Source organism: Lithobates pipiens, unplaced genomic scaffold, assembly GCF_037356315.1.
Source record: "Lithobates pipiens isolate NorthernLeopardFrog02 unplaced genomic scaffold, aLitPip1_a1.2 Scaffold_8, whole genome shotgun sequence".
NCBI lineage: Eukaryota > Metazoa > Chordata > Amphibia > Anura > Ranidae > Lithobates > Lithobates pipiens.
Window position 1 is genome coordinate 432,088,279 of NW_027507903.1, and position 13,720 is coordinate 432,101,998.

The window sequence follows — 13,720 nt, forward strand, 5'->3', positions numbered from 1 at the left end:
ACATTGTCGGACTTTCCGCCAACAAATGTTGACTAGCAGGTTCTTGAATTTTCTGCCAACAAATGTTTGTTGTCAGACTTTCTGGTCGTGTGTACACAAGTCCACGCCTGCTCGGAATCAAGTACAAGGCGGAGATATAACTAGTGTTCGTAATAGAGAGATCACATACGTCTTGTACGTCACTATGCTTGTAATTGTTGGCCAACATTTGTGTGACCGTGTGTATGCAAAACAAGTTGAAGCCAACATCCTTCAAACAAAAATACATGGTTTTGTTGTCGGAAAGTCCAATCGTGTGTACGGGGCAAAAGATTTTCTCTCCAAGTCTCATCATTAAAGTTACAATCCCGTTAGAATTGGAAACTAAATGCATACTGAGAGTGCATCCTAAATGCTCAGTAGTTCGTTTTTTCACCCAAGTATTGCTTTGTTGCACCTACCCACCCCACTGTTTCTCACGGGTAATCTGGTGATCTGAGAACCCCCTTCTTGATATTAAAGATAGATATTCTAAGGCCGGTCAAACACTGTTTGAATCTCGGCTGAAGAAATCCGGATAGCCACACTCCAAGATAATGTCTTTATTGAATGGAAAACCGTTCATACAGCAAATGGAGTCAAAGATAAAATATCTGACACATTTCACAATTCTTTACCGTTGCCAAGTTATAATCGAATACAGGAAATGGCACAGATTCAAATCATGTATGGGCAGGCCGAATGTACCAAGTTAATCGATCAACTTGGGTACAACCAGCCTGCCGGATTCTCTTGCGATTATTGCTAGCAGCTGCTCTAGCCTCAACGATAATCACCGTCTTCCCCCTGCCTTCTCCCCCACCGGGTGCAGACAATTGTTCGGCAGGAGGAATTTCCCTGTCAGCACTGTCTAGGTTGATGGGGGAATGGTGCAAAATTCTTTCCTGCGACCAGTGGTTGCAGGAAAGAAATTCGCACCATGTAAGGCCTGCCTAAGTCACAACTGCTCCTTGCTCTTTATCCTATACAGAAAACTTTAGTACATAAAAGTCAGTACTTAAGTCACCAATCAGACTTACATATCCCCTAGATGTCTGAATCTGATTGACTTAATTAGTTTATGTAGGTTCCTGCACAAAGGTCTTTAATTTAAACTGGTCTCGGGTGATACACAGAGCTGAAACAAATCCTCCTACATAGGTTGGACCTGTTTATCTTCTCTTCTCTACATCCATTTAAAGTCCAGAATTTATAAAGTGTGTCTAAGCTGTCAGAAGGGGAAAAAAAAAAAAAAAAGGAGGTGGAGAGCTGAATTTACACACTGGAGAGCTCAGTAAAGGAGAGCTTTGAGAGCTGATTGGAAGGAAGAGACACCTCCCCCTTCACAGAGGAACAAAGCTGAGGCTGTCAATCATAGGCGGTGTGCTGGAGATCTCCTCCCTGACACATTTGTTTCTCTTTTTATCTGGAAAACCTTTCAGAAGTGATTCATGCTGATGGCAGAGGAATGAGGCAGCCAGCAGAAATAACACTTTGTGTTCTTAACTGAGACACACTATAGAGGGATATGCTGTGTTCATGTCTGTTCATGTCATGTCAAAAAAAAAGGAGGTGGAGAGCTGAATTTACACACTGGAGAGCTCAGTAAAGGAGAGCTTTGAGAGCTGATTGGAAGGAAGAGACACCTCCCCCTTCACAGAGGAACAAAGCTGAGGCTGTCAATCATAGGCGGTGTGCTGGAGATCTCCTCCCTGACACATTTGTTTCTCTTTTTATCTGGAAAACCTTTCAGAAGTGATTCATGCTGATGGCAGAGGAATGAGGCAGCCAGCAGAAATAACACTTTGTGTTCTTAACTGAGACACACTATAGAGGGATATGCTGTGTTCATGTCTGTTCATGTCATGTCAATGTTTGACGTTTACAACCATTTTAAGTTTTTAATTGGTGTAATGAAAGGAGAAATAAAGCCAAACCTTTTGTGGCTGTACTACTCCTTTGGATCACAGGAGTGTAGTTTGTTCCTCACAGAGCCAATCTGAAAAGATCCGGAGTCACTGAGAATCTGAGCCAGCCACTCCCACCCTCTTCACAGCCCAGTGAGCGCTGGAGGGGCAGAACAGAGAGCTGGAGAATGACAATCACCAGCTCTCCGCAGGCTGAAGACTGACAATCACCAGCTCTCCGCAGGCTGAAGACTGAAAGCTGAGTGATCAGCAGTGTTTGATCCTTCAGTTCTCAGTGTTACAGTCAGCAGGGGACAGATGCAGCATCAGATCAAAGCTGCATCCACTGAGGTGAGTTTAATTTATTTTTATGAATCCCATACTTCTCTTTTAATGAAACAGGATGCCAGAGAGGGGTGATAGACGACACCTAAGAGGAGAAGTAACAGAGCACATTCTTCAGTAAGTGCACTCCCGGTATGATGGCAGGTTGCAGGAGATTAGACAGCGCAGACAAATTTCTCTCTCTAGAGCTGGGCAATCCTCCTCTGTAACTGGTCAGTCTTCCTGTAACTGCTAAGCTTCTCTCTGTAACTGGCCAACCTCTTTCTATAAATGGGCAGTGTCTCTGTGTCGTCTATCACAATATGCAGAAGTCTTGTAATAGGGCAGCTTTGTTCTCAAGATGCCATGGGCCTAAAGTGTTACTAAACCCACAACAGTAAAATCAGTCTGTAAATGCAGTAAAGCATGCTTGTTATACTCACTGAACCTAAGAGGTTAATCCTGTGCATTGTGTATAAAGGCTGTTTGATCCTATCTTCACTGTCCTAAATCCATCTCCTGATAGAGTTTGGTATGTATTCCTAGAGAGTAGGGATGAGCCTAACACCCCTCTGTTCGGTTCGCACCAGAACAAGCGAACAGGCAAAAAATTTGTTCGAACACGTGAACACTGTTAAAGTCTATGGGACGCGAGCATGAATAATCAAAATTTATCATTTTAAAGGCTTATATGCATGGTATTTTCATAAAAAGTGTTTGAGGACATGGGTCCTGCCCCAGGGGATACGCATCAGTGCAAAAAAAAGTTTTAAAAAACGGACGTTTTTTTTCGGGAGCAGTGATTTTAATAATGCTTAAAGTGAAACAATAAAAGTATAATATTCCTTTAAATTTCGTACCCGGGGGCTGTCTATAGTATGCCTGTAAAGGGGCACGTTTCCAGTGTTTAGAACCGTCTGACAGCAAAATTACATTTCTAAAGGAAAAAAAGTAATTTAAAACTACTTGCGGCTACAATGAATTGTCAGTCCGCAATACACATAAAAGTTCATTGATAAAAATGGCATGGGGATTTCCCCACAGAGGAACCCCGAACCAAAAAAAAAAAAAAAAAAAAAAGAAATGGCGTGGGGGTCCCCTCAAAAATCCATACCAGACCCTTATCCGTGCACACAACCTGGCAGGCCACAGGATAAGAGGGAGGGGGACGAGAGAGTGCCCCCCCGAACCGTACCAGGCCACATGCCCTCAACATTGGGAGGGCGCTTTGGGGTAGCTCCAAAGCACCTTGTCCCCATGTTGATAGAGAGAAGGGCCTCATCCCCCACAACCTTTGCACGGCAGTTGTGGAGGTCTGCAGACGGGGGGCTTATCAGAATCTGGAAGCCCCCTTTAACAAGGGGACCCCCAGATCCCGCCCTCCCTGTGTGAATTGGTAATGGGGTACAAATGTACTCCTACCATTTCATAAAAAAAAGTGACAAAAAGGTTAAACACGAGACGGGTTTTGACAAGTCCTTTATTAATTTCTTCTTCTTTCCGCTTCTTCTTTCATCTTCTTTCTTCTGGTCTTCCTTCGGTGTTCTTCTTGTTCCTCCAACTTCTTCTTCTCCATCATCTTCGTCCTCCTCTCTTCTCGCCCCGCATCTTGCTCCGGCTTCTTCTCCGCTCCATCCGCACGATCCGCCTCAGCGGGAGTCTTCAGCTGTGTGACGCTTCAATTCTTCTGACACTTCTTAAAGCGGAGGTCCACCCTAAAATGGACCTCCGCTCATCGGAATCCCCCCCCCTCCGGCGCCACAATCGGCACCTTTCAGGGAGGAGGGGGGTGCAGTTACCTGGATAATCCAGGTAACTGCACCCACTTCCGGGCTAGCTCTCTGCGGAACGGGGCGTACGTTCCGCAAGCGCCCGCCCCCTTCAGCAAGTGCCCCGCTGCCTGCTGGGAAACACACAGCTCCCAGAGGCAGCGGGGACCGTCCGGATTGCGCCGCGCGGCTTGCGCATGCGCAGTAGGGAACCGGGAAATGAAGCCGAAAGGCTCCATTTCCTGATTCCCATACCCAAGATGGCGGCGGGACCCGGCAGCCGAGCGAGCGATCGGCTTCGGGTGCCGACATCGCGGGCACGCTGGACAGGTAAGTGTCACTATTTAAAAGTCAGCAGCTGCAGTATTTGTAGCTGCTGGCTTTTAAAAAAAAAAAAAAAAAAACGCGGAGTCCCGGTGGACTCCCGCTTTAAATAACGGAGGGCGGGGCCATCCGGTGACCCTGCCCTTTTCTGACACACAGGGACTTTTCTATGGCTTTCCCCATGATGTCAGAGGGGGGCGAGTTTACCCGTTTATGTAATAAAAGGAATATTTACACTTTTATTGTTTCACTTTAAGCATTATTAAAATCACTGCTCCCGAAAAAACATTAGTTTTTAAAAAAAGTTTTACATTGATACATGTCCCCTGGGGCAGGACCCGGGTCCCCAAACATTTTTTTTGACAATACCATGCAAATAAGCCTTTAAAATTAGCACTTTTGATTTCTCCCATAGACTTTTAAAGGGTGTCCCGCAGCTTTCGAATTTGCTGCGAACAACCCAAAATTGTTCGCTGTTCGGCGAACTGGCAAACAGCCAATGTTCGAGTCGAACATGAGTTCGACTCGAACATAAAGCTCATCCCTGCTAAAGTGTTTTTTTTTTTTTTTACTTAGGAAGGTGCATGTGATCAGAACAGGGTGAATTAGCACTGTCCAGACAGGGGTCATGCAGCCTCATAGGACGGTCAGAGAAGAATGAAAACTCCAACTATAAGATATAGCCAGACACTTATAGAAGTCATAAGACTGCTATATACTGCCCATGACAAAGCAGTTTATATTTACTAAAATAATTCAATTTCCATGTTTTGTGTACTGTGGGAGACCAGATATAGCGAATGCAGGGTCCAGGGTTTAGTAACTCACAAAGGTAGGGTTGCAGGACAAAGCACTGTAAACAGGTCAGATTGTGCTTATAATGGGTTCTAAAATGACTGGTGGGTGCTGGTAATGGGCCAATTTGGAGCTCTATAGAATCAGATCTATGCAGGTTTCTAGAATTTATATCTCCTGCATACCTGTCTTCTTGTGTGCATCAGATTGGATAATTTCCCTTGGAAGTCCCAGTGAAATCCTATTTACAAGAAACAGTGTAGACTAGGTTCACAGAGGCAAGCAAGGCATTATTATTGCTGCCTCCTACTAGGAAATACGTTTTTGCGAAGTTGAGTGGGTGAAAAAACACTTGTGAAATAGGATGAAGAGGAGTTTGGGATGGCAGATGTAAAATTTTGTACAGGTTACTAAGTAGTAGTACAAAGCATTGGCACTGATATTTATAAAGGATACAGTGCCTTGAAAAAGTATTCACACCCCCTGAAATTTTCTACATTTTGTCATGTTGCAACCAAAAACATAAATGTATCATATCCAGCGCAATGGGAAAACCTCTTTCCACTCTTTACCTATACCTGATGGTAGCATATGATACCGAACCTACACGCACTATGGACAAATGGAGGATGGACATCCCAGCACTGGGAGAGGATGAATGGGAAGACTGTATATCAACCTTTATCCCATCTATGATAGCAGCCAAAGACAGATTTATCCAGCTGAAGTTCATACATAGGGAGTACTACAGCCCGCACAGAATGGCTAACATATACCCGAACTTAGACCCCTCCTGCCCCAGATGTCATACAGAAGTAGGCACATTTTGGCATATGGTGTGGGCCTGTCCCAAAATACAGGCCGACTGGGAACAGGTTGCAGGGAAATTTAGTGATTTGCTGGATACACATGTACCAAAGGAACCAATGGTGCTCCTGCTGAGCTACTTGGGGGAGGTTGAGGGAGACAGATATGCAAACCTCTGCATCACCTTCTCACTATTTTATGCTAGGAGAGAGATAATGATACACTGGAAGTCAGCCGAACCCCCTACACTGAATTCCTGGCAAAAGGCTGTTAATTCAGTATTACCCCTTTACAAACTTACCTATGAGAGTAGACAATGCCCGGATAAATTTGACAAGGTATGGTCGGCCTGGGTGGATGCGAGCGCGTGAGGGGCCGGAGAGGAGGGGGACCAACTGAAGGATTCCCTCCCTGTCTCGGTTGGGTGCTAGTTGCCCCCACCTCGCTCCGAGTGTCACCCGACCACATCGGGTAAGGAATAGAATACAAACAGCTGATGGGCAGGGGATACATACCCCCATGGGGGAAGAGATTGAATACCCTACGAAATGGAGGACGGGACCTAGAAGGGAACATGGTTTGGATTCTTCACCGGTAGAGGAATGTTAGTAAGGTGGTCAGCAAGGATTTGTAGGATGTTAACTTCTGCTATGGAGCGCTTAAATTGACACTGTAACAAACATTATCAAATGCCGAACTTTGACTGTACTGTTATTCTTAAGCGTTAAATAAAAAACTTTTCTGTTAAAAAAAACGTAAATGTATTTTATTGGGATTTTATATGATAGACCAAAGTGGCACATAATTGTGAAGTTGAAGGAACATGATAAATGGTTTTCAAAATTCTTTACCAATAAATATCTGAAAAGTGTGGCATGCATTTTTATTCAGCCCCCTTTACTCTGATACCTCTAACTAAAATCTAGTGCAACCAATTGCATTCAGAAGTCACCTAATTAGTAAATAGAGTCCACCTGTGTGTAATTTAATCTCCATATAAATACAGCTGTCCCTTTAAATTTGCCGCCGTGCCATTGCGTGCACGCCGCCGGCGGGGAGCGCGGCGGCTGGGACCTCCATGAGTCGGGTCGCGGGTCCTGTGGACTCAATCACCGTGGGGATACCCGCAAACGTCGCATGGGGAGGAAGAACGGGGAGATGCTAATGAAAACAAGCATCCCCCTGTTCTGCCTAGTGACAGTGTCACTGATCTCTGCTCCCTGTGATCGGGAGCAGAGATCAGTGAAGTGTCACACACAGCCACATCCCCAAAAGGTTAGAAACACTCCCCAGGACACACTTAACCCTTACCCTACCCCCTAGTGGTAAACCCCTTCACTGGCAGTGTCATTTACACAGGAATCAGTGCATTTGTATAGCACTCATTGCTGTATAAATGGCAATGGTATAAAAAGAATTCAAAAAATGTCCGATGTGTCCGCCATGACGACGCAGATCGCCACCATTACTGGTAAAAAAAAAATTATTAATAAAAATGCCATAAAACTATCCCCTATTTTGTAAATGCTATAACTTTTGCGCAAACCAATCAAACGCTTATTGCGATTTTTTTCACCAAAAATATGTAGAAGAATACGTATCGGCCTAAACTGAGGAAAAAATGTTTTTTTTATATATTTTTGGGGGATATTTATTATAGTAAAATGTAAAAAATAATGTGTTTTTTTCAGAATGTATGCCCTTTTTTTGATCATAGCACAAAAAATAAAAGCGGCAGGGGTGATCAAATACAAACCAAAAGAAAGCCATTTGTGGGGAAAAAAGGACACCAATTTTGTTTGGGAGCGACATTGCATGACCTCACAATTGTCAGTTAAATCAACGCAGTGCCTTATCACAAAAAGTGCTCTGGTAAGGAAGGGGGTAAAATCTTCTGGGGCTGAAGCGGTTAAAGCAGGGTTAGGATATAAAAAAAAAGTCAGTGGCTGCTTGTGTTTTTTTCTTTTGGGGGGTGGCAAACAGCCAAGGTCAGGAGGCTGGCAGTGGCGGCAACTGCCCCCCTGGAGCACAGTTGAGACATCAAAGCCCCACACCTCTCCCGTCTAGGAAGCGGGCGGGCAGCGTGTCCGGCAGCTTTCTTCCTCTTCCTGTAGTGTGGATCATGGCTGCTTCCGCCGTGCATCTCCCTCCTCCTAAGTGTCCAATAGGACCGCCTGACCTTTCAGCCAATCGGGAAACAGGTATCAGACCCGATCTTCCTGATTGGCGGAGAGGCAATTCAGTGTTAGAAAAGCGAATATTCATTTGCGTTAAACGCACCTGGGTGGGCTCCGAGTGCAATACTCTGCGCTACAAATCACCTTGAAACCACTCCACGTCTATGGCTCTAATCAGGTGCTTCAAAAAAACACCCCTGCCACTAATTCCTGTGCCTGTCGCCCTGAAAGGGGCTGGATGCAAGAATAGGGGGTGGCTGCGGATAGAGCATGAATCTATTAATCATATAGGGGGTGGCCTGGAAGGAGGGGGCGGTGCCAGTGCGCCCTTAATTAAGCAGAGATGCAGTCAAGGGGCCAATGGTGACTCTGGAGGAGCTGCAGAGATCCACAGCTCAGGTGGTAGAATCTGTCCACAGGACAACTATTAGTCATGTACCTCACAAATCTGGCCTTTATTGAAGAGTGGCCAGAAAGACGTTGAAAGAAAGCCATAAGAATTCCCATTTGCAGTTTGCGAGAAGCCATGTAGGGGACACAGCAAACGTGGAAGAAGGTGCTTTGGTCTGGGGATACCAAAATTGAACTTTTTGGCCTAAAAGCAAAACGATATGTGTGGCGGAAAATTAACACTGCACATCACCCCGAACACACCATCCACACTGTGAAACATGGTGGTGGCAACATCATGCTGAGGGGATGCTTTTCTTCAGCAGGGATATGGAAGCTGGTCAGAGTTGATAGGAAGATGGATGGAGCCAAATACAGGACAATCTGAGAAGAAAATCTGTTAGAGTCTGCAAAAGACCTGAGACTGGGGCAGAGGTTCACCTTTCACAACGTCCCTAAACATACAGCCAGAGCTGTCAAATCATATTCATGTGTTGGAATGGCCCAGTCAAAGTCCAGACCTATACACAATTCAGACTCTGTGGCAAGACTTGAAAATTGCTGTTCACAGAAGCTCTCCATCCAGTCTGACTGATCTTGCGCTATTATACAAAGAAGAATGGGCAAAGATGTCACTCTCTAGATGTGCAAAGCTGGTAGAGACATCCCCCAAACAGACTTGCAGCTGTAATTGCAGCAAAAGGTGGTTCTACAAAGTATTGACTCAGAGTCGCTGAATACAAATGCACGCCACACTTTTCACATATTTGTAAAAAAATGTTGAAAACTATTTATCATTTTCCTTTCACTTCACAATTATGTGACACTTTGTGTTGGTCTATCACATAAAATCCCAATAAAATACATTTCTGTTTTGGTTGTAACATGACAAAATGTGAAAAGTTTCAAGGAGTATGGATACTTTTTCAAGGCACTGTAGGTTAGGTTTCAAAACAGCAGCAAAATATGTTATAAAACAAATATAATTGCTTCCAAATGGCTTTGCTGCTCATTTTACTGATAAATAAAACTCAAGCATAACTACGCCAAAAGAGCTTGTAAAGAATACAACTCTAGCCTGAAAGATTTTCTGATTAACTTTGCAGTGTTTACAGTGCAACTGAAGGTCAAAGATCACTTCGAGGAAACAAGACTCTTTTACAGTGTTAAATATTTCCACACTACCATCTTGTCTGTAAACCAATCACGGAGCAGAGTCTCAACCCTCCTCTCCTGTCAAGTATGCAAAAAAAAAAAAAAAGCACAGAGTTCTCTGAATGTGGTCTTTCGAACAAAGTCTGCTTTATGTGTTACATACTATGAAATCTTGGCTGCTTTTTAAAGTCTTTGCAGTAAACAGCGTATTTAGAGAACAGAAAATGCATTGTTACTTACTCAGTGGCGTATAAGCTAGCTGTGGCTTTGATGATCATGTAGCACAGCGTTAGGGCGCTGAGGAGACCAAAACTGGCAATAATGAACCATTCTTCTGTTGACAAAGGAAATGGGAGGGAGTCACTCTTGACAGCAATTTCAGCAGCAAGGCCAACATATCCTAAGCCCAAAAAGGCCAAAGGGAACAAGGAGGAGAGAAGTTTTCGGGGGGCCACGCCACAGGACTGAGCTGACCGACCAAGATGGAAAGCCAAGATTAGTATAGTTACTTACAGGAGAGAGAGAAAAGAGGAGAGTTAGCAGAAAACAGTTATATATCCATATAGAATCGCAGGACTCAGGACAGATCAGACAAGAATTAGTGCTGAATGAAGACAAACAGTGATCTTACTTGGCACAGTACAGAAAAAGCCATTAAGAAACATTCCATCAGGTCAGCGAGGGTAGGACAGGTAAACAATTGAAACATTTCTACCAGTTTAAACAGCAGGTTCAACAAAAAAACATGGCAAAAGAATATTTACAAAAATCACCAATTATATGAAAATATAACAAGTCTACAACATAGCATTTCACTGGAGCATGAGTTGCCACTTGAAAGCAAGTCTTCCCTTATCTCCATGGTGCATTCTTTCTGATTGAAGTGTTAGTCAGTGAGCAAAAATAGGCAATTGTACATATATATATATATATATATATATATATAAATATATATAAACAAAAAAAAAAAAACGGATACCTAGCACGTGAACATTGTTGTGTATGAACAACTTTCACCTCTTTTCAGAGATAACAGGAAGCTGCAGGAATGTGGAGTTGAGCATTTGTAGCATACATGTATTGTAATATTTTGACAGCAAGCAATTTTTAACAATTAGTACTGCAGAAGTATTTATAGAGATTTCACACACCCCTTCTCTCACTCTAGCAGAAAATGTACCATCTGATTTAGTCATACAAAATGTGTTTCCAAGCAAGCAGGAAATGCTGGGCTTTCCTTTTAGAAAGCCCAACATAGTTTTCAAACTGAATAACAAACGTCCTTTGTAGTAAAGGTCGAATTCTAAATAAATTACAAAAGTTTTTATATAAATAATATAAAAATGAAATATAGGTTTATAAACAATAAAAGAATAACACTGAATGAAAACCTTTAGTGCCTGTGCACATACTAAAGCAAGCCATTGTGCTTTTACACGCATTATCGTATGTTGTGTTATGGCAACTCATTTATTACGAATGGGCTGCCAATGTTCTACAACGGAAGAAAAAACAGATATGACCCTTTTTGCCAGTATGCGTGTTGTGGTGCATTGTGTACTGTAGTACTTTGGAGATGCCATTCACAATCAACAGCATGGCTACACATGGCACAAAGAGCAGGTGCACTGGCATGCATTGTGGTAACACATGTTAATGCTCATATTCTAGAGGGCATTGCTGCAACACATAAATGTGAATGGACCCTTATACTTTTCAGTTAAGCAAAATAAAGCAGACATTCAAAATGAGTTACATATCTGAGCCCCGGTTTTTGTTATCTGCAGTTTTGATCAACCAGTATGGATCTGCTATAAAGCTAGACCAGCAGTGTTCATTTATTCCTGGTGGGTGAGATGATCAGTAGAGGTCGACCGATATATCGGCCGGCCGATATATCGGCCGATATTTGCCGTTTTTTAAATAATCGGCATCGGCTGATTGTGTTGATAAAAAGCCGATTCTACAGTGTGACTTCTGTAAGAAGTCAGTGTGAGTTGCCTGAGTCGTCATAGCAACACTTTCCTCCTCTCTGGGCAGACTGCCAAGAAAAGAACTAAATGATACAATGTTTACACTTCAATGAATGAAGTCATCTCTGTGTAGAAGTTCTCAGTTTAACCATTTAAAGACTAAATCTTTTCTGACACTTGTTGCTTACAAGTAAAAATCCTGTATTTTCTGCCAGAAAATCACTTAGACCCCCCAAAAATTATATATATTTTTTTAGCAGAGATCCTAGGGAATAAAATAGCGGTTGTTGCAATATTTTATGTCACACGGCATTTGCACAGAGGTCTTTCAAATGCATTTTTTTGGGAAAAAAATACACCATTTAAAAAATAAAAATAAAATAAAAACAGTAAAGTTAGCCCATTTTTTTTTTTTTTTTGTCCAAAAGTTTTGAGTACCCGTTTTTATTTAATATATAGGTTTTTTTTTTTTTATCTAGATCATACATACAAGTAAACTGATTGGAGGTTTGTTTTGTTTAATAAATGTTTAAAGCGGGAGTCCGCCGGGACTCCGCGTTTCTTTTTTTTTTTAAAAGCCAGCAGCTACAAATACTGCAGCTGCTGACTTTTAAAATAGTGACACTTACCTGTCCAGCGCGCCCGCGATGTCGGCACCCGAAGCCGATCTCTAGATCGACACTCGAGTGCTGCCGCCGCCATCTTGGGTATGGGAATCAGGAAATGGAGCCTTTCGGCTTAATTTCCCGGTTCCCTACTGCGCATGCGCTAGCCGCGCTGCGCAATGAGGACGGTCCCTGCTGCCTCTGGGATCTGTGTGTTTCCCAGCAGGCAGCGGGGCACTTGCGGAAGGGGACGGGCACTTGCGGAAAGGGGCGTAATGTACGCCCCTTTCCGCAGAGAGCTAGCCCGGAAGTGGGTGCAGTTACCTGGATTATCCAGGTAACTGCACCCCCCTCCCCCCTGAAAGGTGCCGATTGTGGCGCCGGAGGGGGGGAGGAATCCGATGAGCGGAAGGTCCATTTTAGGGTGGACCTCCGCTTTAAGTGTAAGAAATTTTCTGTATCACTTATGAAGGCTGCTTTCACACTGGAGCGGGCAGACGTTGATGGTAAAACGCAAGTTTTAGCGGCTCTTTACCATCATTTTAGCGGTGCTATTTGGCTGCTAGTGGGGCACATATAACCCAGCTAGCGGCCAAGGAAGAGGTTAAATGCGCCCATGAAGCACCGCTGCCAAATCGCATTGCATGCGCTTCGGCAGTGGTGCCCATTCATATCAATGGGCAGGAGTGGTGGAGGAGCGGTATACACCACTCCAAACGTGCTGCTTGCAGGACTTTTTTTTTTAAGATCCTGCTAGCGCATCGCCTCAGTGTGAAAGCACTCTGTCTTTCACACAGACTGCAGGGGAGCCATTTTGCAGGCACTTTACAGGCGCTATTTTTAGCCCAAAAGCGCCTTAAAAAACGCCCCAGTGGGAAAGGTGTGTTAGATCAAGGGGGATTAAAAATAAATAAATAAAATAAAATCGGCCTAACATATCGGCCCAAAAAAATCAGCATCATATATCGGCTATCGGCCGCCATGATTTCTAAATATCGGCATCGGCCAGAGAAAAACCCATATCGGTCGACCTCTAATGATCAGTGATGTGTTTTTGCTGGAAGTCTTTTGATTGAAAGCAGAACAGATGCTAATTTGCTTGAGCTTCCTGAGCTATAAAATGCAGGAACAATGCAAACAATTGGTAGATCTGATATATACTGACATGTAAAACTATATAGGCAGGATATAGAAACTACAGGTAAAGACCTGTAAACAACCTATTTAAAAAACTGAAAGGTACGTTGCAGCAATGTACGAACTGTGTTGATCTAACTCACTAAATGGGTGTCACACCAGGGTAAAACAGATGCTGTGTTGACAAGTAACTGTACATCTTTTTGGAATATTAACTTGAAAAATATCTTCAGCTCAGAAACAAACTGCTTCCTGCTAATATTTGTCTAGCGTTAAATGCGCTGTAATCAGTCACCACAGTGTGATACAAAGCCAAGTCCAATACAGGCCTTATTACAC

The 13,720-nt window shown here is 43.4% G+C and overlaps 1 protein-coding gene across 4 annotated transcripts in view; it reads right to left on the reverse strand.

The window, feature by feature from the left end:
• The window catches only part of RNF130 (ring finger protein 130), a 552,857-nt gene that overhangs the window by 71,322 nt on the left and 467,815 nt on the right, over positions 1 to 13,720 (reverse strand). For 2 of the 4 annotated variants that reach the window (XM_077474313.1, XM_077474311.1), the window contains exon 8: positions 9,907 to 10,000. The exons of the other annotated variants lie outside the window; for them this stretch is intronic. In XM_077474313.1, the coding sequence (XP_077330439.1) occupies positions 9,907 to 10,000 (94 nt within the window). The remainder of the gene's footprint in view (positions 1 to 9,906; positions 10,001 to 13,720) is intronic. 4 annotated transcript variants of the gene reach the window in all.